The 24084-nt window shown below is 40.0% G+C and overlaps 3 protein-coding genes across 5 annotated transcripts in view; 1 reads left to right on the top strand and 2 right to left on the bottom strand.

The window, feature by feature from the left end:
- Positions 1-1007, top strand: part of RB195_004782 (uncharacterized protein) — a gene marked incomplete at both ends in the record, with an annotated part of 42184 nt that extends 41177 nt beyond the window's left edge. For all 3 annotated transcript variants that reach the window (XM_064182774.1, XM_064182775.1, XM_064182776.1), the window contains 2 exons: positions 676-835; positions 930-1007. In XM_064182774.1, coding sequence (XP_064034041.1) covers positions 676-835; positions 930-1007 — 238 coding nt within the window. The remainder of the gene's footprint in view (positions 1-675; positions 836-929) is intronic.
- A 4716-nt stretch (positions 1008-5723) lies between these two features.
- On the bottom strand, positions 5724-17667 carry RB195_004781 (uncharacterized protein; the record flags this gene model as incomplete). The annotated part of the gene is made up of 17 exons (XM_064182773.1): positions 5724-5880; positions 5970-6238; positions 6302-6385; positions 6451-6585; positions 6677-6792; positions 7969-8162; positions 8412-8490; positions 8560-8636; positions 8713-8804; positions 8872-8989; positions 9099-9184; positions 10116-10240; positions 10294-10386; positions 10458-10616; positions 11055-11147; positions 17311-17470; positions 17593-17667. 17 exons carry the CDS (start codon positions 17665-17667, stop codon positions 5724-5726), a joined length of 2112 nt encoding a protein of 703 aa, XP_064034040.1.
- A 1691-nt stretch (positions 17668-19358) lies between these two features.
- RB195_004780 (uncharacterized protein) lies at positions 19359-19634 on the bottom strand (the record flags this gene model as incomplete). Its single annotated transcript, XM_064182772.1, has 1 exon — positions 19359-19634. The coding sequence occupies one exon, from the start codon at positions 19632-19634 to the stop codon at positions 19359-19361; it is 276 nt and encodes a 91-aa protein (XP_064034039.1).
- Positions 19635-24084: the final 4450 nt, after the last annotated feature.

The following is a 24084-nucleotide window of genomic DNA, read 5'->3' as shown; positions in this document are numbered from 1 at the left end:
AATCGTGCATGATTAAGTTGAAGGATTCTTCTTGAAGTATTTTCAGACGAGGCGAGAACTGGTCCCCGTGCACTGGTTTGGTGGTCCCATTGAATTGTCAACATTTGTATTTTGAGAGTACAATCCATATAAGAACCATGTACAGCTGAAAACGGGGATGCACCATGGGGACTAGTTCTCGCTTACCTATCTCCGTTTATTTCATCGCTTGAACTCGTCATGGTTATATCATAGACACTTTTTTCTTCTTTAAAGGCATCACCCCACGAAGCTGAGGTGGTACGGATTTCAGGTGGAGTATTCGTATACGGGATGGGAGACTACGGAGAGGGGGGTGATTCCGTCCATTTCTCCCTAATTGCCGTAAAAAACGGCCCGAAAGATACGGCTTCAGGCGTTCTGGCGCACTATTTTCTACAGGGAGTTCGACTGGAGCGCGCCAACCTTGTGCGGCGCCGCATCTTCCGATCCGTTTTTTTACGGCAATTAGGAAGAAATGGACGGAATCACCCCCCTCTCCATAGTCTCCCATCCCGTATACAAATACTCTACGTGAAATCTGCACCACCCCAGATTCGTGGGGTGATGCCTTTAAAAGAAGTTTTTACGACGATAAACAAATTATGTTTCTATTTGCATTCCTGATGGTGAATTTCAGACCAGACTTTTTTTCAGAAAGCGTGAATTGATCATGTTGACGTCATCATCGACAATGGCTTCTTCGTTGGAACGATCTCTGGAGCAGGGCGCAATGCATTCAGACGGGCTCAGCGACAAGGAGCGACGAGTGCGAGCAGTGAAGAACACGATCCGCGGACATCGACGAACGCAATCGGTACATATATTCTCCTGGATTATCCTCACGGGGAAAAACTGTGCCGCATCTTGCAACATTTAGCAGCAAAATAAGAAAAAAATTAATTTTCTAGAATCCACAATCTGTCATTATGTCGATAGTGGATGAGACAAGTTCGGAGACGGATTCGGACGATGCTGTCGACATTTAACCCCGTCTTGTTCGTGTGAGCTATAGTGTTCATCAACAACAGTGTGAACTAGACGCTCCACCCATTTTCCCTAGCACACTTAACTTTTCTGTCTATCAAAGAAAAGTTGACGAGATGTTTGTGAGTACTTGGTAATGTCACTATTTTTCAAGGAAAAAAATCGGTGTTGGAAATTGTGTCGTCGTGTTGTGTGTAACTACGAATTCTTATTACGTACCCATATTTATATTTCTTGCACAAATATTTTTCTATTCTGGACGTCACATGTAAATCGATGCCGATTTTGCATCAGCTGCTCATTCTTGCCCCAAATATAGTTTCCTAGAGTACAGTAGTTTTACAGTAGTCTTAGATGAGTTCTCTCTCCTTTTTCAAAGGTTTTTTTTTTGTTCAATTTCGTGTAGCTTTGGCTCTGTTTGCTTGATTTCCCAGTGTCTTGCTCTCTAGGTTAGAGACGTAGAGGAATAATTCTGTGCACGACACGGTGAACTAAAACTCTACCACTCTGTATCTTTGAAATTCTCATTTCCATTTTTTCTAGCTGTTTATTTATCATTTCATGTAGAGATCAAAAAATAATCGATAGCATACAAAAACCCCTGTGCTTCTGTTGCGAGTATTTGTATGTAAGTTGTTTTTTGTTCGCATTTGTAATGATTTATAATGAATCTTAACAAACATTTGTTAATGTTAACAAACATATTTGTTGATTTTGAGTACACGGCAGAGAATTTAACTTCAGCCGATTCTTCATAAATTTCGTGCTGCCTTCTTCGTGATTCTCTTAGTCTGACCGCCCGTTTTCGGGTGAAAATTTGCCTGAGCTGTCCGCGAAAATTCGGTTAAAATCTGCCTGGATGGATGGATTTTCAGTCGTTTCGCCGATGCACATACATAAATTTCGTTCATTTTATTATTTATTTATATTTCTATATTTTATTTATTTACTTATTTATTTTTATATTTGTGTTATTATATTATTATTTATATTTATCTTATTTATTATTTATACTTATATTTTATTTTATTTATATTTCTTTTCAATAACTTTACTTACTACTACTTATTGCATATAAAGTAAAGTAAAAAGTGTGTGGCTTAAGTCAATCCGCTTGGGATGCCACCAAGTTCACTTCAAAATCGTTTGAGATCTACGTATATGTAACTGACTTACACAGTGATTTGCGGGGGCTGGCCGATGTGTTAAGTCAGTGCTTTTATCCTCTCAGACAATCCTGGTACCAATTTATCGACCCCGGAGTGATGAAAGGTTTGGTGAGCACCAGGGCGGATTCAAACCTCGGATCGATAGTGCAGGCAGCGAAACCTCTTACGGACTACACTACACCCGCCATACTTACCGCGTATTGTAATCGATGATTACCGTATGCCATAAGTTATTCTTGGATTGCATCAGGGGTGACCATTTGTATTTTCCTAACAGCAACTTGCATTTTGTCCGTTACTGAAAATACAATGAAGATTTTCGAGTTAGGAAAATGTCGAATTTAAGCGAAAATCACTTTGTTTGGTGTTTCCGTTTTTTTGTGAAATAGACAAAGCACTTTGTGAAAGATTGGTATTGATATTTATTAACAGCTAACGTTTCGGCGTTTTCGCCTTCGTCAGAGCCTGGAGAAATCAAAGCCATTAGTGACTTATTCTCTCAACCGCCTTATCACCTACAGATCATCCAAACGGTAGGTAAACTCAAACAGCAACACATGCTTACCTCATTCACTAGACTTGGTAACGCAACAAACCACCACATAGCACAACCACGAGTCACAAGGGTTTTTTATAGGGACCTCACGACCCGCCCCGTAGATCAAAACCCGCACGGATTTTGAAATGGGGTAGTTCGTTTGTGATCGCAATGCATTCATCCTTCCTGTTCATTGCTGGACTTTTGGTTGTGATCTTAAATTTTTCTGGTGTTCTACGGGCTACGGTCTCGGACTCGAACGATAGTATAGTAACCTCTACCTCTATTTCGGAGTTTTGATGACTTATTCAACGGTGTGCTCCGAGTGGGATGGAACGTCTAGATTTTGAGTCCATCTGGATGCTCCTTGACCCGAACACACAGTGGGCGTCCCGTTTCCCCTCCGTAATCGTGACCGCCGAACCTGCACGTGATATGATACATCACCCCCCTATAGCATGCAATCACTCTCCTTGCCATACAAGTTAACCACGCAGCTGGGAGTTTTGTAGAGTCAGTCATACGCACGATTACGTACCAGCTGACCCTTGAGGTTTGCTGATGGTATTTGAACAACCCTCATGTCATTCTCTAGACCCGCTTTTCCTAGGCAGCTCCCTTCCGCTCTGCTCATATCATCACATATATAAGGTAAACAGAAAGGGATCTTTTCTAGGTCATCTACTACATTGGATCTTCGAGAGGGATGTCGTGCTTGTCGGGTAGCACCATCTCCAGCTGTGTACCCGTTGGATATTGCCACTTTATGGGCCAGATTTACAGACCATGTTTTTTCATGGTTACTCGATGAGACTCTTGCCGCCGTCCTTTACATGTTAACTATAACGGATTTTTTCGTTTTGCTGGGATGCGCTGAAAAATAGTGGATTAAAATGTTTTCACTACTGGGTTTTCGACACCGCTTAGTTTTCCATATCCCATTCCGCAAGTAAATATGCACATTCAGGAAAGTCAACCAGTTGTCTAACGGCTTCTCCATCGTGAGCTTAATGTGCGGACACTGTTGGTTAAGAAGACTGAAGCACGTGTCTAATTCTCTTCGTGTTGCGCAGACGAAGCAACAACCATCTATACCATGTAACGACAATATAGCAGTGGTTTTTCTAGCTTGGACAAGAAAACAGTGACAAAAGTGGTCTCATAGCTAAACTTCGAAGTTGTCGGTAGCCAGTGTGTTGCTGTTTGAGGTTGCCTGAAGTTTGATGCATCTTGTAGGTGATAAGAGGCTTGAGAGAATAAATCACTAACGGCCTTGATTTTCTCATGCTCTGACGAAGGAGAAAACGCCGATACGTTAGCTGTTAATAAATATCAGTACCAGTCGTGGCCATAGCTCAAGCAAATCAATAAAAAAAGCTATGTACTCAACATGTCTAGATTCAAGGATAGTCGGATATGTTCAATTCCTACTTATTTGATTTAGGACGCAAGGGTGAACGAGAACGTATGCCCTTGTCACTTGTGAAAGTTGCGAATCATGAAACTGATGTAGTTGGGAAAGTTGCCGTAAAGTGTAGAGTTCGGGGTATAGGTTATGGATATGTGCGTGAGCGCTCTCAATGCCCCCTCCCCCCTCAATCGTCCTGAAAAAAAAACTTGCGAGGGAGCGACATTTGTTCCTACGAGTTACTGGGGGGACTGGAAACAAGGAAAAGATCGAGATAAGTACCACACCCAATACAGAAGGACCTACTCATCTTAGGCTCCCGCAGAGTCCAGAGCTCTTAACGGCCACGCCATATTGAAAACCGTCGAATCTGGCCAGTTAGGAGTGCTACAGAAGAGCGGAGAAAGTGAATACCAGATACAGTAGGACATCCTAAAATCCTAAGCTCCGGTCCAGAGCTCCCCGGTGTCCCATGCCGAGGGGGACAAAATTGGCGACAGCAGACGAAACCACCGACTCGTGGACCAAGGTGTGTGATATCAACAAAAATATATCTACAATTACCCTCTAGCAATTGGCTTCCGCTGCGAGCCGCTTGAGGAATCCTGAACTTGGGGTATTCTTGAGAAGAGTTTGGTATCCATAAGGATAGGATCAGAACTCTTCCGTAGAGCCAGTGACTCTGTTTATCTCTGCTACCCGTTCGAGGCGGAAATCTTTTCTTCAAAGACATTAAAAAAACAGAAAAAAGGGATCGGATAGCAGTGCCTCGGAATATCCCAACCATATAGGGTGAAGAGCGATCTTAACCCAATATTTCGGCTTCAATACGAGGTAACCTAGTACGTTCAGGTGCAGGATGCAATCACTTCTCTCGATTCATAGCGTTAATTCATTCTTCTGACTGCTGTCACACTGGTCGATGTTGGACGGTTCAATTCTTTTTGGACAGAACAGCTGAACTGTTCCATCTAGTCCTTGTGCACTTGACGGATGCGCGATGCTACGCAAACCTGTTGAATGCACGCCAAGTAACTTTCATTGGCCTATTTGAGGAAGGAAGACAGAGATATCGTAGAAGCCTAGGAGTGGAAGGAGGGTTGTTGGAGTTCACTCGAGTGTTCGGCAGTTCAGCGTGACAAAACGAATGCTTGGTGCCAAAGATTCCCTGCTTCCTTCAGGCAGTCAACCTTTCAGGTTATGGACTTTGGCTATGTGCTGGACGACAGCTCCTTTTTGCAATGTATGGGAATCTTTCGCCATATAACAATGCGAGTTATATAGCTCGTACGTTCCCAATACGTACACTCGAACGCCTCGAATGCGCGTCTAGTTAAAGCAGGGCCACCACGAGCAGGTAGCAATCAGACTCGTATACGCGGTCCCAAAGGCACATAAGGAACTTTATATTAGGATGACGTCAATAAACAACGAGAAAAAGAAACAGCAAATATTTATTCATCTCTAAACCACGTAAATATTACTCTGTAGCAAATCTGGCAGAAAGCGAAAGAAATCACAGACGGAAAGCGCATTACAATCGAACAACAAACAGATCGCGTGATATGCACACGCTCGATCCAGAAACGGAGGGGGCAGGGCGCTACGAGGCGAGTTGCGACAGTGTGGCAGTGACGCGAACCGGTGACATCGTTTGCGAGGCAGCACATGAGGTGTGCGATGGTGATAGATGTACTGGTGGATCTTCACCGGACACATAATAATGTGTGACACCATTCTCGCCTTCGATTGTTGAAATACTAGGAAGAAATAAATTTGGTTCAAATAAATAATCAGTAGACGGCGAAAAAAAAACTGAAGAAAGATAAATTTCTAGAGTAAAACCCACTTTGTCATTGTACTCATCCCTTCTTTAGTTACTCCAAGCACCGGTGCTGGTCTCGGTGTGTTCTGTCCTGTCGTACGCAAAGCGTCGCGCGTGGTACATCTAGTTGGAGTGGCAATTGCCGGCATTGTGGTACTTTTCGCCGTTGTAGTCACCACCGCCGCCGGGATTCTCTTCAGTAAATGTGGATTTTCACAATTAAACGACGTCATCTGCTCTTTTTGATGTTCAAAACATTCTCGACACAAGAAATTGTTGGTTTGAAGTGCTGGCTGAAAATTGAAACGTTGTTAGTAATACATATTTTCTCGTCACCAAGAAAAAACTCTTCCAACCTTTCCACAATATTGATTGATGCAGGTGATCATTAGCGATGACGCACTAAACGATCGGCTAATACGTTTTCTACCGCTCTGCGGCTGAAATACAATGAAGTCATCGAATCTGTTACTTTTAAAAAATACGACATTCCATCACTTCTCACCTGTTTCGAACTTAAAAACCTTTCTCTAGCGCTTCTCATATACTCTCGAACCATTTCTTCCATATATTCGTGAGATGAAGACACCAAACGTGATGCTATAAGACAACTCGAACGCGATAGATCAGCAGCGCAGGTCTAAAATGATGGAAATAGCTATGAACAAAGACAAAATTTGAAGAATGAATGATGTTGTTGGTAGAGAAATCAACTACCAACACACACTCACACGAGCATCGATGCCATTCTCTTTATTTTTCCCATTGGAAAGACGAAATGTACGAAGGAACTGTTGCGTGATCTCATTGATTATTCGTTTTTTCTCCTGTGTACCACCTGCTACTCCTGAAAAGTTGGAAAAATGACTATTCTTGTGGATATTCAGCGAGAACATAGAGGGACAGCAGAGAACCATCGGTTCCAATCATCTTAAAGGGAGCGTATCATGAAATCGACGTAGTACAAGGCCCCATGAAAACTCATAGTGTTCGGATTGTAGATTGCAGAAGCCAGCGTGGCCCCAATCAATTCGTCGTCCTAAAAACGGCCAGGGAACGGCGTTTGTTCCTGAGATGTACGTTATTCTTTCCTTGTGTCCCCTTGTGCACGCTCCGGTCCCCTCAGCAGCCTATTCATTGGTTATACTTGAATAGGAGGAGGGCGAGGACGCATCACTGATCTCCGACCGATCGCTCGAGGACGCGGCGGGTGCACAACGGTGGCGCATTGCATTGCCACGTTGGGTTCCATAACCTACAACCCCTGCTTTGTGGATTCCACGGGGTTTCCATACTACGTCAATTTCGTTATACGCTGCCTTTGAATGTAACACCGGACGAATTCATTCAATATTAAAACCAAGATGAAACTTGTGAAATATCATTGAAATATTGAGAAATAAAAACAAACGTAATAATAATAATAAATTAGTAAAAACAGAGATCTAGTGAAGAAAATAAAATCCTCATGGACTACATAAAAACTCTAGATGGACATTCTAATTAAATATTTGTACAATATACAAATACTATACACAAAGCAATTACAGATTAAAAATTGTCCACCCTCCTAGCGCCACCACAGACATTCCATAGACACTCGCAGAACCTAATCTCAGACGGTAAAATTAGGGCTGTAAAGTTCACTCCATTCCTAGAATTTTACTACCTGACTCTCGCCACATTATTTTTCTTTGTATATCCCATTCTATACAAAAAGTGATCTAAATTCCAAACGATGTTACGTTTGAACATCGTCCACCGATGGGCAAATCAACGGCTATAGCTAATACGACCCATTTTCCAGACTATTTGGGACGATAACCTCTCGTAGCCACAAAAAAAGTGCTGCCGCTTCGTTCCGAACAATAAAATTTAAAAATTAGGCCATCGTTATTTATCGAATACTACTAGTTCAAAACCGTTCGATGTACTATTCTTTGACGGAATAAAAACGCATAAATAACGTGAAATAAAGTAAAGGAACGATGAAAAATTCCCACTTAAAAATTGACCTACTCACCACTACTAGCAAGTGTCATACTTTTGTCCATCGCTGTGGTCGTCTGTGTTGTACGTATCGGACGAGTTTTCTTCACACTTCCCCTTCTCACGTCCATCTTTACCAAATCCATGTATTCGCTCAGCAGCGCTAGCTTATCGCCGTCGGTCATCGCTAGTCTGGCCGCCATCGACGCGTCATCATCGTCACTCCACCTTCAACACATCCTCTTAGCGATCCCAAGAACTTTTTTCTCATGCAGAGAACAGCAATAGTGTCCTAATTTCATGCACTGTGCTAGAAGCCACAACTAAAGGAAATATTTTCATCTTATTCACTAATAAAGTGATTTTCTCACATATTCTGTTCGGGTGAAGAACATTCATTCCTGACAAAGTTTAAGTATGGATTATCAAATGTTAGCGAAGAAATAATCCTAAACAGAACCAGCATAGAATGCTTACCAACTAAAATCTGGTCCCGGATCTATTGCAAAATGTACTGGAAGTAGATTTCGGTTGAAATCTGTTATGGGAATGATTTCTGAAAGCAGACAGTGACAGTCCCTCAACGGCTGATTAGGAACAAAATCCTTAAAAACAATCCACTCACGCATTTGCGATGAGTCATGTCTCATCGGAACTAACGGTGAGAAATGCGCCGAGTCATAGCACAACACTAGTGGTGACCTTGAAAAAGATCAGCTGATCAAAAATAGAAACAATGGAAATATCTGTGAAAATCTCAATCGATCAGTCGATATACCTATGGCACTGTTCCGATGGGCACTCTAGTGGCAAGTAAATCCCACCGAACGAAACAGGTGATAGTTCTTCTCCTTTTGCATTGCGGAGCACCTAATATACGGCTGATGACGCTTTTAATTACAATGATATAGAAGATTTCAATCACAAAAGAACTCACTGTATCTGACACTACTATGATCGGTCTTTTAAGCACGTGAGCTAGTGCAAAAACGTGAATCGCTTCTAGACTTTCATAAATTTGATCTGTTGAGTCGGAACTCGAATCATCTGTTCTTCTAAAACAACATGCTCTGTGGAAACAATAATAAGCACAAAAATAGAACTTGAAGGAAAGAAGAGAAAACCAGCATTTGAAAAAAAAAACAAATAAAACATTAGAATTACCTAGGTACAGGTGACGCTAATGCTACAATACCATTCCATTCTTGCATCCATTCTTCATCCGAAAGTGTAAGGCTGAGTCCGCTAGCCTATAACACCATAGACCAAATCCCTTAGGAAAACAAAACATTGCTCTCGAAGATACTAAATATGAATTTGAAGCTATAGGATAGAATAAGCTGACAAAAACGTCAAAATGTGACAAGAAAAGACAGCGAGAAATACATTTTTCAGAAAAGTGTCAATAAAGTGCATCGAGATGAGATGTATAAACGAAACTACGTTTTCGATACTCGAAACAAAGCCACACATTGCCAGAATCAACCTAACTTTGATCAAATATGCCTTTTGAAGTTAGCATCGTCAATCCAAAATTTACTTTCCCCAACCTCCCTTACCTGATCTCGTCCAATAAAATCAAATTTAATCAAACTAGTAAAACTGCAACACAATAAAATCTACAAAAAAAGGCAGGGAATTTTACCAAAAAGACCTCAGCTTTCATAAGTGCATAATTACTTGAGTTTTTAATTGTTTTCAACAACAAATTGTGTTGCCCTTTTTAAGAGAAAACTCCGACATGTCCAAAAAAAATCGAACAGGACCAACACCGAAGATTTGATAGACCTTGCCCAAAAAAGCTGTTGATCCTACTCTGTCATCAATAATACTTTCATTTGTTTATGCACCAATCTTCTTCCCATGCATTCAATTCTCCGCAAGACCAGCGAAACCTCGCTCAATAACAACTCCTCACTGTCATTACGCTTTAATCTGAGAGGGTTCGTAGATTGGTCGTGTCTCCAGGGAGACGGCTACGCTGATTTACTCCACATTGCTGGCAACATTTCTCAAAATTGAATCTCTAGTCAATTCTCAGGATCTCCGGTAATTTCTCAATATTTCGACTACCATACTGACATTTTTTATTTGTGCTAATTAACACGAATTCACTATCCAAAGCAACAAAACTGGCCTAATAAGCAATATTAGCATAGCAATAAAATTGGCCAAAAATACCTGATTCGCATGATGTTCAGCCCATTTCCAGCGGCGCCACAGCGCGCTGCGTCTTGAGCCTCTTTTCAACATTTCATAGAGCGCTTCACGTAAGGTTAGCTGACGATCATGTAGTCCCCACATTCCTGTAAATCTCTAACATGTGTACTGTCTTAAAATTGTCTGTGAAATTACCCACCTAAGGAAGCAGCATGAAGAAGACAGTTACCATCTCCCGTGGTTGAAAGCGGGTATAATTTTTGACCATACTGATGCCACCAATTAAGATGTTCTGGAAAAATTCACCCTGGATTCAATGTAAGGAATCCTAAGATGAAAATGAGACTTGAACAAAGAACGCACTTGACGCCTCCAATCTTCTTTGCGTCGGCGTCTCAATAAGGTCTTTTTCGAGAAAATTCCGAAAATCCGGTGCAAGTCTTTCCAAGTCCGGAAGGCAAAACGCATATCCCGGCGTTGGCAGTTTTCGTGAGCCCCATTCGCTTATTCCAGAAACTCTATCTAAAAAAATGTTGTTTTGTTGCGAAATAAAACAATGCTACATAAAATTCTTAGAACCATAAGCGCATAGAACCCACTCCGAACTGATTCCAATAGAAAATATAGACCGGGAAGATTTTTTTGGAGAAAAAAATGTTGCTACGCGATGTTTGAGTACTAATTTGGACATAAATGAAATTAAAAAGAGCACTTAATTAAGAATGCTCGCGAGTACGCTCCCAAAGCTATACGCGCCAATAAACAACAGTCATTTCGCTGAATATCAAAGTATTCCAGGAAATAACCTCAATGAGATCTGCCTAACAAACGCGGGGCAAAGTAAATGATGACATAAAACTGGAAAATAGAAATGAGCGAAAAAGAAGAAGATAGAAAAAGATTGCAAAGGATGTTTCTATGGAAAATAAAATAAAATCACATGAAAATCAACTAACTAACCATGTGACGTTGATGGCGTCATTGATTCCATTTCCTCTCGTGCACCTTCCAACTCGAAGTTTTTCAACGCAACCGCCAGATCCCAATCGCATTCTGAAAATTAGACTCTTCACTTCAACAGCACGAAAAAAAAATCATGTGATGTTTTTTGACGGTTGGATTTTGCATCGATTAGCGGATGGAGGAAGTGACGAAGGAATACTTCATATCCACCTATTCATGGTCCGTCCCTAATTCCACCATTCATCCTTCTTAATGAGAAGTTTTCCATTAACCGAGTTAAAATAAACGTTTTTCGTCCACGTTTGAGATGAGTGCTTGAAGGAAATTAAACACAAAAAACTATGTGACGTGGCAAAGTAATTTCGAGAAGACGCATCAAAATGCAGCACATTCGTGATTGCTACAATTAAACCTTTGAAATCGCCATGTACCTAGGATAAACGGCAGAAAAGTGTCTCCAGTGTTTTTGAACTGTGACCGTAACTGATTATTCATACAATCCAGCCTAAAATCTCAATACAGTACCCCTTGAAATGGCATGTATAACAAACTATTTTGCCTGCACTATTTTCGGAGAACTGGAAACACGCATGCAGACATATTTTTAGTTCCCTTTATTTGCTTGCAGGACTGGAATGTATGAATCACCTATCGGTCCCAATTGAAAGTCACAGTTACAGATTAGTCATAGGCAAGCGCTGCCATTCGCGACAAAGAGGAGCTGCAGTTGAGTGTGAGTTCTAAACAGAACCCATCAATCCTCGGCCAGCGCAAAGCATCAAACATTGTTGATGCTCTGCCTCAACGAGGGGAATCTTTCAGTTCAGAATCTGACCCAATATATGCAGAGTACATACACTGGCGCAGATTCCGAACCATAATTTTTCTCAAGTTGTGTGCTTACTGAAATTATTATAATACGAAAATGTGTCAGAACGGATCTCAACGACATCATTCTTCCTGTTTATGTATGTGCACAGTGAATCATGCAAAATAACCATGATTCGGAGTTCATTTACGTGTTCAACTCAATTTTGCTAGCCTACACAATTTACGACTTATATTTAGGTGTTCGCACTGCATATATATATATATATATATATATATATATATGCATACACATATGCATATATATGTATATATATATATATATATATATGTATATATATATATATATATATATATATATATGTATATATATATAATAGAACTGATATAGATCAAAGTGACTCAAAGACGGCGCAGTTACGTAAGCGACGCGGTAGAGTTAGTGGCTGTGATCGAAATGGGACCTCTACCTCCGCGAGACTGCATCGTGCGACAGTCTCATCTTAATCGAAGCGGATGAGTAAAGGTCCCATTTCCATCGCACCCGTCAGCTCCACCGCGCCACTACGAGACCAGCCTTTTGTACAACTGCACCAGGCGTCCGGTAGTTTGATCCAGTTATATTCTGGTATCGATAAGCGTTTTTGTCGTGTTGTTAGGACATTTATAGGACGCATTGTCTTTTGGGATTTTCCTCATTAAAAAAGGGATGAAAGGAGTAGCACTAGCTAGGAAATAGACTTTTTAGATCCTTTTTTTTTCCATTACCGAGTTACTTAATATACAGCAAAGAGACCGTGTTAGTATTCCTTCATTAGATTCCTTTGTGTTTTTACACTTTTTTTTTTTTGTTTTCCGTTGTCAGCCTATCAGGATATCGTGCACCTTCACCAGAAATGACAGAGTTGAAGGGATTTTCGTGTAAACGAAGAGTTTTTGCTTCTTAACTTCTAATTCTAACATCTGGAGATATTTTCCCAGAAAAAATCTTCACGTCCTATACAGAAATCAGATATCTCAGTTCAGGTAAGAATTTTACAACAACGGTAGTTAACTTGTTCTTTGTTCAAAAATAACTAAAACTGATAGTAATCTAACAACATCGGATAACATCCCTTCTCACCCAAATCCGTTGCGCATTACTCCGCTAGGAAATGAACCACAACTCACTCAGCAAACATAAATTACCGAATCGAATCACATGTAATGAATCCGCGGTAAATTGGAGGGAAACCCTTGAATGTACGAGAGGAAATCTTCTACGATTCGTACAAATCGCATATAGACACCTCTCTCTCTACGTTTCAATAATCATTGAAAACTCCACGGCGTGGAAAATCAAAGGTTTTAATCCTATCAAACCTATTCGTGCGTACGATATGTTTCATATTATGATTTACTGACGTTAATCGCACGCCTGCAATACGATACGCGAAAAATCGCTATGCAGAGTGCATAAATCGATGATCAAAGAGTGGATAACTAGTTTCTGGTTATACGACAGCGTCAAAAAAAAAAACGCTGAACGGCCACCGCAATTTTAAAAGGACCATTCTCGTCGCGTAAGTAGGAGAAAGAATTCTCATGAATGGGAAGCCATTATCCCAGAAAATGTATCGTCAGAGAATACTAATCGGATGAGCTTAGCGTGAGATGACGTCGCTTTTCGATTCGAATTAATCACTACCACTAATTTCTCACATTATATTATCGAAATGGTCTATAAATTATAAAGCTAATGTGAGAATAATGATCGATTTCCACAGAGAAAGTAATTTCCAAAAATAGGAAGGGAAGGATTTTTGCTCATAGTCATTCAGTAAATCCTCCCTATGTATTTGAAAGTGTAGGAAAAATGCATCTATAGGGAACTATAAACCTGCAGGAATTTCCATTCGAGAGAAAAAATTCAAAATCTGACGCTATACCTCAACCGAGGAAAAGTCGACACTAAGATTCTTTCACTGGATGTCCGCGCCGTACGTTTGATTCGATTGACGGGGTGGGACGAGGAAGGTTGTGTGTCAAACGGTAAAAATATGTGCGTTGCGGATGACGCGTCGCGGTCGCTCGGCTGTAAAATTTCGCCCACGACTCTGCCACGTTTAGAATGTATGCTCGCAAAACATGGATTTTCTCTCATCTGAGCATTGTTCCACTTACAAGAAGCAGTTACACAGAAATAAAATTGGCAAGGACAAGGTGATCGGAAGAAATTTGTTCACCAAATCATTCGCCGACTACCGACAAGCTCTTCACCGAACGTACAAAGAAGCACCCCGTGCCTCCTACTGGAAAGCAAAACAAACTTTGTGCTACAGCTCACAAGCCTAATTTTTAGCATAAGCAGTGTAATGAAATGTTGCTTATTAGATAAAGAATGAGCAGCTCATACTCATTTTACGCAGTTATACAAGTTTTTCACGTTTTTTTCGGGCTGTTTCTAATTCATCTTCATCTCCAAAATATGACAAGGTTAGAAAAACACTGAGGCACAGAGTGATGGATTCCTATGCAAATCAATTTCCAGTCAAAATCTACAGTAATCCTAGTCGCAACGAAAAAAACTGTAGCGAAGGGTATACAGAATGTTTCCAGTCTGTCAGTGCTCAAATTTGATGGAGCAAGTGTGGGTGAGTGCACAGTACTTTTGTTTCCGGATATTTCCCTTTCACTAGGTTTAGCCCAAGGGGTTCTATCGTATTCACATGATTTTTGATTCATTGGTCGGATACAAACCGATATCATGATGGCTTAGCTGAGGTTTCACGAGGAACGTTTTCTTGGATGATCCATGACTGTGGGTTGGGGGGGGGGCGGACGAAATGGTGCGAGCGGCATCAGGTTAAAGATGATTAGTTGATATAAAATGATTGGATCACATCTTTTTTTTCAATTTTCATTAAAAATTCAAAAAGGAAGTTACATGGATAAAAGCAGTTTTTAATTTTCTGAATTTATTGAATTTGTCTCCTCTATACTATGCTACCGTTTGCTTCGAAAATATTATTTCAGACTTTCAAGACAAAGAAGATGCAACTTTTCAAGTAAAATTATTCCAGATTTGTAATGCGACACCTAAATAGTTTCAAAAATAAAAACCCCCGTAGTAGAAATATTTGTCGATAATAATGAAATATTAAAAAGTATCCTTTCCTTTTTAAACCTTCAGGATGGGCAAACACTGCTGCTATCATATCTTCGTTTATAGCACCCTTATGTATTGATATGGATCTTGCACAACAATAAACTAAAGAACACACAAATGCGCTGTAAGTTAGCATAAGAAGCTGCTATGCTTCTCATAGAAAATATTATCTTTAAGAAAGTATTTGTCATCTGTAAAAAGAAACAAAGCTAAGCTAAGCTAGTTCTAAGATGACAACGGAGAATTTTTCCAGAGAAAAATCTTGTCTGTCATAATTTATCCCCATCACCATCAGAAAAATCTATTCGCTGGATGCAAGTGGTAGCAATAGCAGCTGTTCTAAATTCTTGTTCTGTTCGGTCCGCTTCGGTCCCTTCGCATGATATCGTTCTCTGTGTTCGCACACAAATTCCACAGAAAGATCGATCGTTTTTTTTTTTCACATCCGATAACATTTGCTCAATGAACACTGTGGAATTCCCACGTCAGCATATTGTCACCCCATCGCTCCGCAACCATCGCCACCGCAGCCGCCGGCGTCGTCGCCGCTGCAGCGGTCGCATTCAGCGCCAGCGAGCGCAGACGAACGTCTTATCAACCCCGTCATATCGTAACCACTTGAACATTCCGCAAGTGATTCTCCTTCCGTATGTCTGACACATACATAGCTGCTGTTACGGTGGCTCTATTTGCTCTTTGTAGTCATCGACGCACAAATATTCATGTCGCGCGCGCGCTCGCCCGACTACTACATCACTACGACGTCCCGAGCGACGAAATCACACCTAATTACAATCATACAACAATGAGCTGTCACGTAAACACACAAACATAAACATGCCACTTCAAAGCTCGAGATGATCTCCAGAGCAGAAAAACAAGCGAATGAACTGGTTGGAATACAGCATAGTCATGGAAAACAGACTTAAAGGTAAACTTCAAGAAAGAACCGACGATAAAAGCGGCAAGCTCGTAGCTAATGAGCTAGTTATGCTTTGTTTAATCTAATTAATTCAATCGTTCTGCCTTTTTTGAGTGTTTATTTAAAACTTGATTCTTAACACACAACAATTGAAACTTGGGACGCTTCTTAAAAAAAAAACTAAGTAAACTAATTCCACAAAAAGAAGGACCAGAAAATTCGAGCCAAATGTTCCAGGTCACCTCCGAAATCGTTCGAAACATTAAAAAAAAGCAAGAAAACATGTCTCCAAGTCCACTCCGAAACGATATCAAACTTAAAATGAAAAGAAAAACCAAAAACCTATGGGAGTCGAGTGTTCAAACACTGTTCCACACTTTACCACTTATAGTTCTACACATTTTCCTTTTGTGTGAAGGAAAAACGGTGCACCGAAAAAAAATCTATGCGAGAGAACCTGATTAGAAATGGAATCTTTTACGAGTGCTATGAGAAACACCCTAAAAATAGTTCTGCGGGGCGTACATAAAAATCTATCATGGATGCGCATGCACCGCATTTTTCCATGATGCTGCTCTGCTACTTCTTCTACAGCATCCTTCATTACAAACTGGTCTACCATGAACACTTGTCAGATGGAGAAAAATGACGAAAAAAAGAGGACTGCGGCTGTTCATGTTTGATAGATCCGTGATTCGTGGAAAACATTCGTGTTTTCAACGAGACTAGTTCATGCACTGCTATGTTACCGAAAAAAAAAAACCTTTTAAAGAAAAATAATATCCATCTGAAAAAACTGACATCCACATCTTTCCAACCTCTAGCCCTCAAAGAACTTCGATTCTTTCGGCAAATTCTGTATTGGTGTTATTTGAGGGAACATTTATGAACACATATTTTTTAGTGCCGTAACTCAGTTTCTATACATCAGCAGTTACACAGAAAGAATTGATCGAAATCTTACGTATTAAAGTTACCGATTACGAATACAATATTCGTATTCCAATATTTTTGTGGTGATACGGTATGAGGCGTGTTCTATTATGGTTACAAAACTGAAAAATTATGCATTCACAGTGAGCACTACCTGACGTATACGAATATAATAGTGATTTACTGTTTGATTACAATTCGAGAGACACAATACTGTACCTACAGTACGAACACAGTAACTGTACAGATATAACATTGTGATGTAAAACAGACGATGTTTTTGTGATCGAACGCTTCAATTAATCTCTCTACACAAAATTTCAAAGCTTTTTCAACTTTTTGTAATTTACCCCTGACTGGTGTCGATCACTGTTTGACGCAATCCAGTAAAAAAAAGAGCTGCAAAAAATCGACGAACTCACCTCTCAGAAAGGAAATTGCTTGCGCCTCATCAAGTTGTGTACGGCTTCGAAAAACGTCGATCGATTGAATTTGATCGACGTTGAACGTCTCCGTCATATTCACGTCATTCATCGCTGAACACGTCGTTGATGACGATAGCGCATGAAGCAGCACGAATACCTGATAAAGTTAAAGGGTTCTGTGAGCGGATGGATTCAAGGAAATGAACGGTCATCTCGGACACGAAATAGGAGGGAACCACGAAAAGTCACGGTAGAAAATAAAGCATGAATCATTATTACCATAACAAAGTCTGGCACGATACCAAAAACTCCAAGGACACTATAATCCACAGGATATTCGGAAACGGTTAGCATTCTCTGATGAACGGTGTTAGTGATGACGATGGCAAAATGTTGAAGAGGTGGCGCGCAAAAAAAAAAAATCGGTAGCGCCGTTTCTCACATACACACACAATGCATGGCAATAATAGATGACAATGTTTGCTCAGGAAATCGTAACATTTCAATTTTTGACGTTTTGAACTCTTGGATAACGGAAAAATGCGCGATTTGAATGATGACATTGATTCCTGAACTTGAACAACATTAGACGCGTAACATCTGGGCACATATAAACAAAAGTATGGTGCATAACATCATCTCTGAACTATCGTGCCGCGCAACCGATCAAACAACAAAATTTAGCAAGACATGAGCGCTGTACGTCCGCAGGTCTTCGGAAATAACACACATTAAACGTCGTAACACAGCAAAATTTGGAAATGACGAGCAACTAATTGAGAATTGGAGTCGAACATACGTTCATTGACCTTTTCTGCAGATAATTTTCACTTTTAGCAGTCTGTCAACTCAAAATTAACATTATAACATCAAATCTGATCCAAAAAAAAAATGCTCTCCGAACGAATTTCTCGTTGTTTCAAAAGACAATCAACATTTCCCGTCTACGATAAGCGCTCAGCGCCTTCCCTAACATAAGTCTCCGACAGCCTTATCTTAAAAAAAAAAACCCCATAAAACTATTGATCACAACTTGTCTTAATCTTTTTCCGCCCACTATTAAGCTTAAACAGGACATATTTCATGTATTACTCCTTATACGGTAATTAACTATCTAAAACTAACTCAACTCTCTCATTCTATCACAAAGAAACACTTTGGTTTTTCTGCTGAAGCATGCTAAATGAAATGACCCAAATAATTTAGGCTAATATGATCGTGCAACCACACAAATAAAGAAATGAGCCATTTATGAACAGAAAAAGCCAATTCAATCTGCGTCTAGGCCTTCTATTTCTCGAGAATTCTCACGCTCTCTACTTGCAGTTTGCCCTACACTTTTTACAATAGTAATCTGAAATTTTCCATCAACGGAAGTTTACCTACATCTATACAACTCCGACCTTAGCCGCAAGCAATTTCGTATAGCTGAAAGGTCACCTTAGGAGAGTTTCGCCAATTATAGCAGATCTACTAGACCGAATTTTGCATTAATACATAAATCTATAAATAAGTATGCCTAGTAGATCACCACGAGGAACGAAAAATAGTATAAATCTCGAACGTATCAAAAAATGCGCAAAAATTGAAATTCTGATGGTTGAAGCGGTCCAGATTATTGATTAAATAAAGTCCTAATTGTAACACTGCTTAAGAAGGAGAAAACATAGCTGAGGATTAGTTGGACTTTCCAATATAATTTCTAATAAAAAAGCATTAACTACATATCTTAGAAAGAAATTTACCAGCATCCACAGGTTACTAACCAAACAGCATTTAATGAATCAAGAAGAACCAGATCGATGGAAATGCAAAAAAGTACATGAAAATAGAAAGTGCAGTCATAGCAAGCTTGCAAAAGAACCGGTAGATGAGAGAAAAATAGAAAATCGGAAAAAGGGCACCAGAAACTACGGAGCCGCTCAGACTTAGAGAAGAGATGGCTGTAATATCAGACCGTAACCACTCAATCGACCACGCCTAGCAATTATTACACAGTCATCGATGATAGATACTGAGTGTAGAGTATCAACCGGCAAGATTTCTTAAGCAAACATGCGCTTGAGATCATTTTCTCGCACTTTCTTGTGACTGGGTGTGTAAATAGGCGACAGGAGCACGTCGTGTCGCTGACGCTGGCTCGAGGAACGACGGGCGACCGGAATCCCGAACGCTACCGCTCGCGGGGCGTGGTGCCGAGTGATGGCGCTCTTCTCTCCCGTCGTCTCCCTTCTCGCGATGCGATCGTCGCTGAACCGCGATGCGGCGGCGCTAGCGACGATCGCATCACGGCTGTTCGCTAATTCTACTACCGGCCACATGCTCTCTCAGCGTTCTCTTATATCAAGGCGAAACAACATATCATATCTTGCCACATCCGTAGATAACAATACATTTTACTGGATTCCTGAGCGATTATAATGCAAAATAGCACAAACGGTCACAAGTGCATGATGAAAGAAGAGAGTAAGGGCATTTCTAAAAACAGAAACATCTTTTAAGAGCCGGATGGACGGCATTCAAAGACAGACCGCAAAAAAAAAGTTGCAATTCTAGTAACCGAACATGCACTTTCTCACTAAAAGAGGTATGACGACTCCGCTCAAAATAATCATACTAGCACAACAGCGCTTGTGATTATAGCAACTTAATAAACTTATACAATCGCAGAGCAAAAAAAAACAGAAAGAGAAGAAAAAACACCTATAAAACTGCAAGACAGGCAACTTAACCGGTGCGTACGCAACCTGCACAGGTTCCCCCCTCCAAAAAAAATCGTCTCCCCAACTAACGATTAAGCAAAAAGCGGAGATTATCAAACGAATAAGCCACGTTTAAACATTGTTTTCAAGACGTCTTCTTGGTTTTTTTTTCTTCGAAAGATGGACTTATAACACATAGACCGCACACACAAAAGTATATTCCTCAGTCAAGTTGAATTTTACATAAGCACACACATAAAATGTTTTCAAATTAAAACACGGCAACCAATGCTGTTCTTTGATCTCAACATCTTTGCAAGGCAAAAGAATCTGCTAGTGTCCAAGACCAGATGTTTCATGTTTGCAGCTTTGGGCGAAAAAAAAAGCAAGAAACGATCACTCAATACAAATCCGTGGCGCAAATCTTTAGGAGTATTTTTCCTTTTTAAAAAAGTGACTTAACGAAGTCTCAAAGCACAATTCCGCCCCCCTACGCTTATTTAGTCAAGCAGAGCAGCTAGCTATTGAGCTGTGAGCGAGTAGTTCGTATGTTTACTGCTTATGCAGCACTGAATAAACACGTTTAAAGCGTTCCATCCGTTTGTTTGTACGCTCTCCAGGTGCTCTTAGGATCGGATCCGCGTTGACTTACACGCGTGCCGTTATAAAGCCTACAAAAACATGAAGTGCGCGCAACAATTCGGGATTTGCTGATTACATGCAAAACACGTCTTCAGTCCATAAAAATAATGAAAACATCTCGATGTCTGGAACAATAGACTTGTGTCCAACGATCGAGAAAAAGAATAGCGTTCAGGGAGAATGCAGACAATGACCTGACTGTTATTAACTGAAGAAATCAAGTAATTCAACTCAATCGAGTAATGCTCATCACTTTCCCAGTATATAGACATCGTCTACAGTCATGCAACCGTACGCACTTTTCAAGTAGCGAATCGCGCAGTTTTTAAAATCTCCAAAAACTGTAAGAGAATGCATTAAGATCGAGGTGTTAAGTGCAATTTAAAGAGAGAAAAAAAAAGTCTCCACGAATACGGACAAAGAATACGAAGGAATTGGAACACGAGAGAATATTAAGTCGAAGCCAAAACGAATCAAAGAAAAAAAAATAGTTCTAAGGGAACGGAGAATCCCTATCATTATTTTATCTCCCATTTACAAAAAAAATTTCTCATTCTGACATTTCAACCCCATCGGCTGAAATTTGGACTATGTTGAAGCAAGATAAAGACAGAAGCGCCACACATTAACTGAACTGTGCTTCTTTCCGTATATCCTAACGGTACTGTAAATTTCGGTAGAGTATATATTCATTGAAGTATATAAAGAGTTATAAATAGAGAATTTAGTACCACGAACTCAAATAACCAGGCCGGATACAAGTCAATACTTTTCCACCGCCTCTTACAAAATCAAATAAAATTTGATTTTGTAAGAGGCGGTGGAAAATTTTCAACAAATTTTTCAACAGCGTAATAAAAATCAAATAGTAGATTTTTATGGGAAACAGAAAAAAAGGAACTTTGGTCGAATTCGAACGATAGCGGCATCCTGTTGATAAGATAATCGGTGTGGCGCCGCACTTACGCAAATAAATGGAAGAAAAACAGTTCTCGGTTGATGTTTAAAGGAAGATTTGACTATCTCGTTCTCTTGTCCTCATCACTCAGCCAGTATTAAATAATTGTGTGGGACCTTGATCTCAAAAAAACTCTGATCTTCAACATATCGATGCGTCAGCAAAAAATAGAGAAAATGTTCTCTGATTTTCAACATAAATTGCAATCACAATCATATTCCGCACGCATATCCTGCAGAAAAGAATGTAAAGAATTGTTTCACCTCTTCATAAATATTTTAACATATAAACATCGGCGGCGATCATGTGATACAGAAAGAAGTGCAGCATATACGTTCAAGCAAATATCAACAGCTGGGGAATTTTTCATCGCTGCTTTGAATCATCCATCAAGCGGTTCTAGTGGACCACCTGAGAAAAGATCAAAAGAAAAATGATTACCCATAAGTTAACAAAATCATGAAAAAGGGAAAAATAAAAAAAAAAAACAAAGGGAAAAAGTCAACTCATAGGGAAGGAAAAACTCACAGCAAGCTTCTCATAATTCGAAAGATTTAGAAACGACCGAAGTGGACGGAGTTCGATAAAATTTTCGGGCATACGTATAGTTATAGTTTTGTTAATGTAATGATTCCTAGCGTAATAACACTAGGAATCATTACATTAACAAAACTATAAAACTTGTGCTTCGCTTATTTCAAATGTTCGCGTGGCCTTATGCCCATGGAATGATTCAAACTGAAGATTTGCAGTTGCTGGATCAATCCAGACTACAGTATGCCTCTATTTTGCAGCAAATGTTAACGTCTACGTCAGTTTTCTTTGTCATATGTCTATATGTGTGTTTGATCGGAAAATGTATTAAAATAGGACTTAATGCCAATAAACCATGACCGGTAACATTTAGAAAACAAAAAGTAAGTGCAAATTCCTCGAAAATGACTGGGACAATCTCAATTTGCGCATTAATAGAAGCTAAAAGCATCATTGAGGTTTAATAACTGTAATCCATAATTACTATTATACAAGGAACTTGAGCTATGGATACGCTCCACGGTGGCGATGACAATTAGCGACACCGAATGCATTTCTGATAGGTACTGATGGCAGGCGGGCAATCGCCGGGATCACCACAATCGTCTCGCCTACGATCAATACCCATCAAAAATGAAGATGCTACCGCCAACTATGACGACATATTGCGGCAAACGCAGGTGAAAACAAATATTTAACTGCACGACTCTATACCAAGTAGTACATTACACTAACCAACAAGTGTTCAGTTGTAACAAGTCGCGGAAGTACTATAACAAGGAGGTTGTGTACGAACTCGTTCATGCTCCTATTTTCCTTCGAATAAACGATCAGAATATTTCTTCAGGATATACATTTAGATTCAATGATACAACTCCGAGATCACAAATGGTAAAAAAAACCTATTTCACAGGTGATTGACAATGTCAATTCAAGGAAAATCCCAAAAATTTGCACTGAATTCTCTAATATTCCTGAGGGTTGTGAAGTTTTCAACGAATCATGAAGGCCAACTACTACTGTGGACACTGTAATGAGTACTTGGGCCTGTGTGGTCCTCTTAATCCAGAAATTCCTAGAGGTTACGAATTATGTTCATTAATTAATTATAAGAAGTGAAGATATAGAATGAAGCCCTCATGTTACTTGAACTCTTATGAACACAGTTCAATTAAGAAATAAGAAACTCTAGTTTAGAAGTTACAAAGCTCTCCTGAAGAACTCCAGATAATATCTGAGAAAGATAGAACAATTCTCTATTTCTAGAGGTTCCCAGTGAAGCAAAAAGATCGGCAACATAAAATAACAGACATAAGAATTCGAAGCGATATTACGAGCACAGCTGTTCCTTAATGATACAATGAATACGAGAGTAAAGGTTCAACATCGACGTGCATATTTCGCGTCAACTATCGTATTTAGGACGCTGGATGACTCATAGCTCTTCATCTTCCACCATAAACCTCTCTCTTTCTGCCATTTGTTTCAGTTTTTCAAACGAATTTGACACCAACAACTGTTCGAATGGACTAGAATGCGCTGCAATAGTTACGATTCTATCAATATATACTACCGCGGGAAAATTGATGGCTGCCGTTTTACAATTGGGTTGTACTAGCCGCTCCGGGGCTATAGATACTCGCCGCGCATTAAGGTTTAATATGAGTAAGGGGAAGGTTCAATAAGGGTAGGGGAATGATATAGCTACAAAGCTCCTTTCATAGATGAATTTACAAACTCTTTTCATTATCCTCTCAAAGACAAACCTGATAATTGGATAACCGCAGAAGTTATTCTGTAAACTTACTTATATAGTACACAACAATCACCGCTTTTTCCCATAAATGAGGAGGGTAAACATCCTGACGTCCTGATATCGAAACGTGATATCAGAACGCTTAGGTAGAGAGCATTGAGTTCACGTGCAGCCTACTG

This window comes from Necator americanus, chromosome I, assembly GCF_031761385.1.
Source record: "Necator americanus strain Aroian chromosome I, whole genome shotgun sequence".
In the NCBI taxonomy this organism is placed as follows: Eukaryota; Metazoa; Nematoda; class Chromadorea; order Rhabditida; family Ancylostomatidae; genus Necator; species Necator americanus.
The sequence above is the reverse complement of the archived record's forward strand: the minus strand, read 5'-3'. Positions and strand labels throughout refer to the sequence as shown.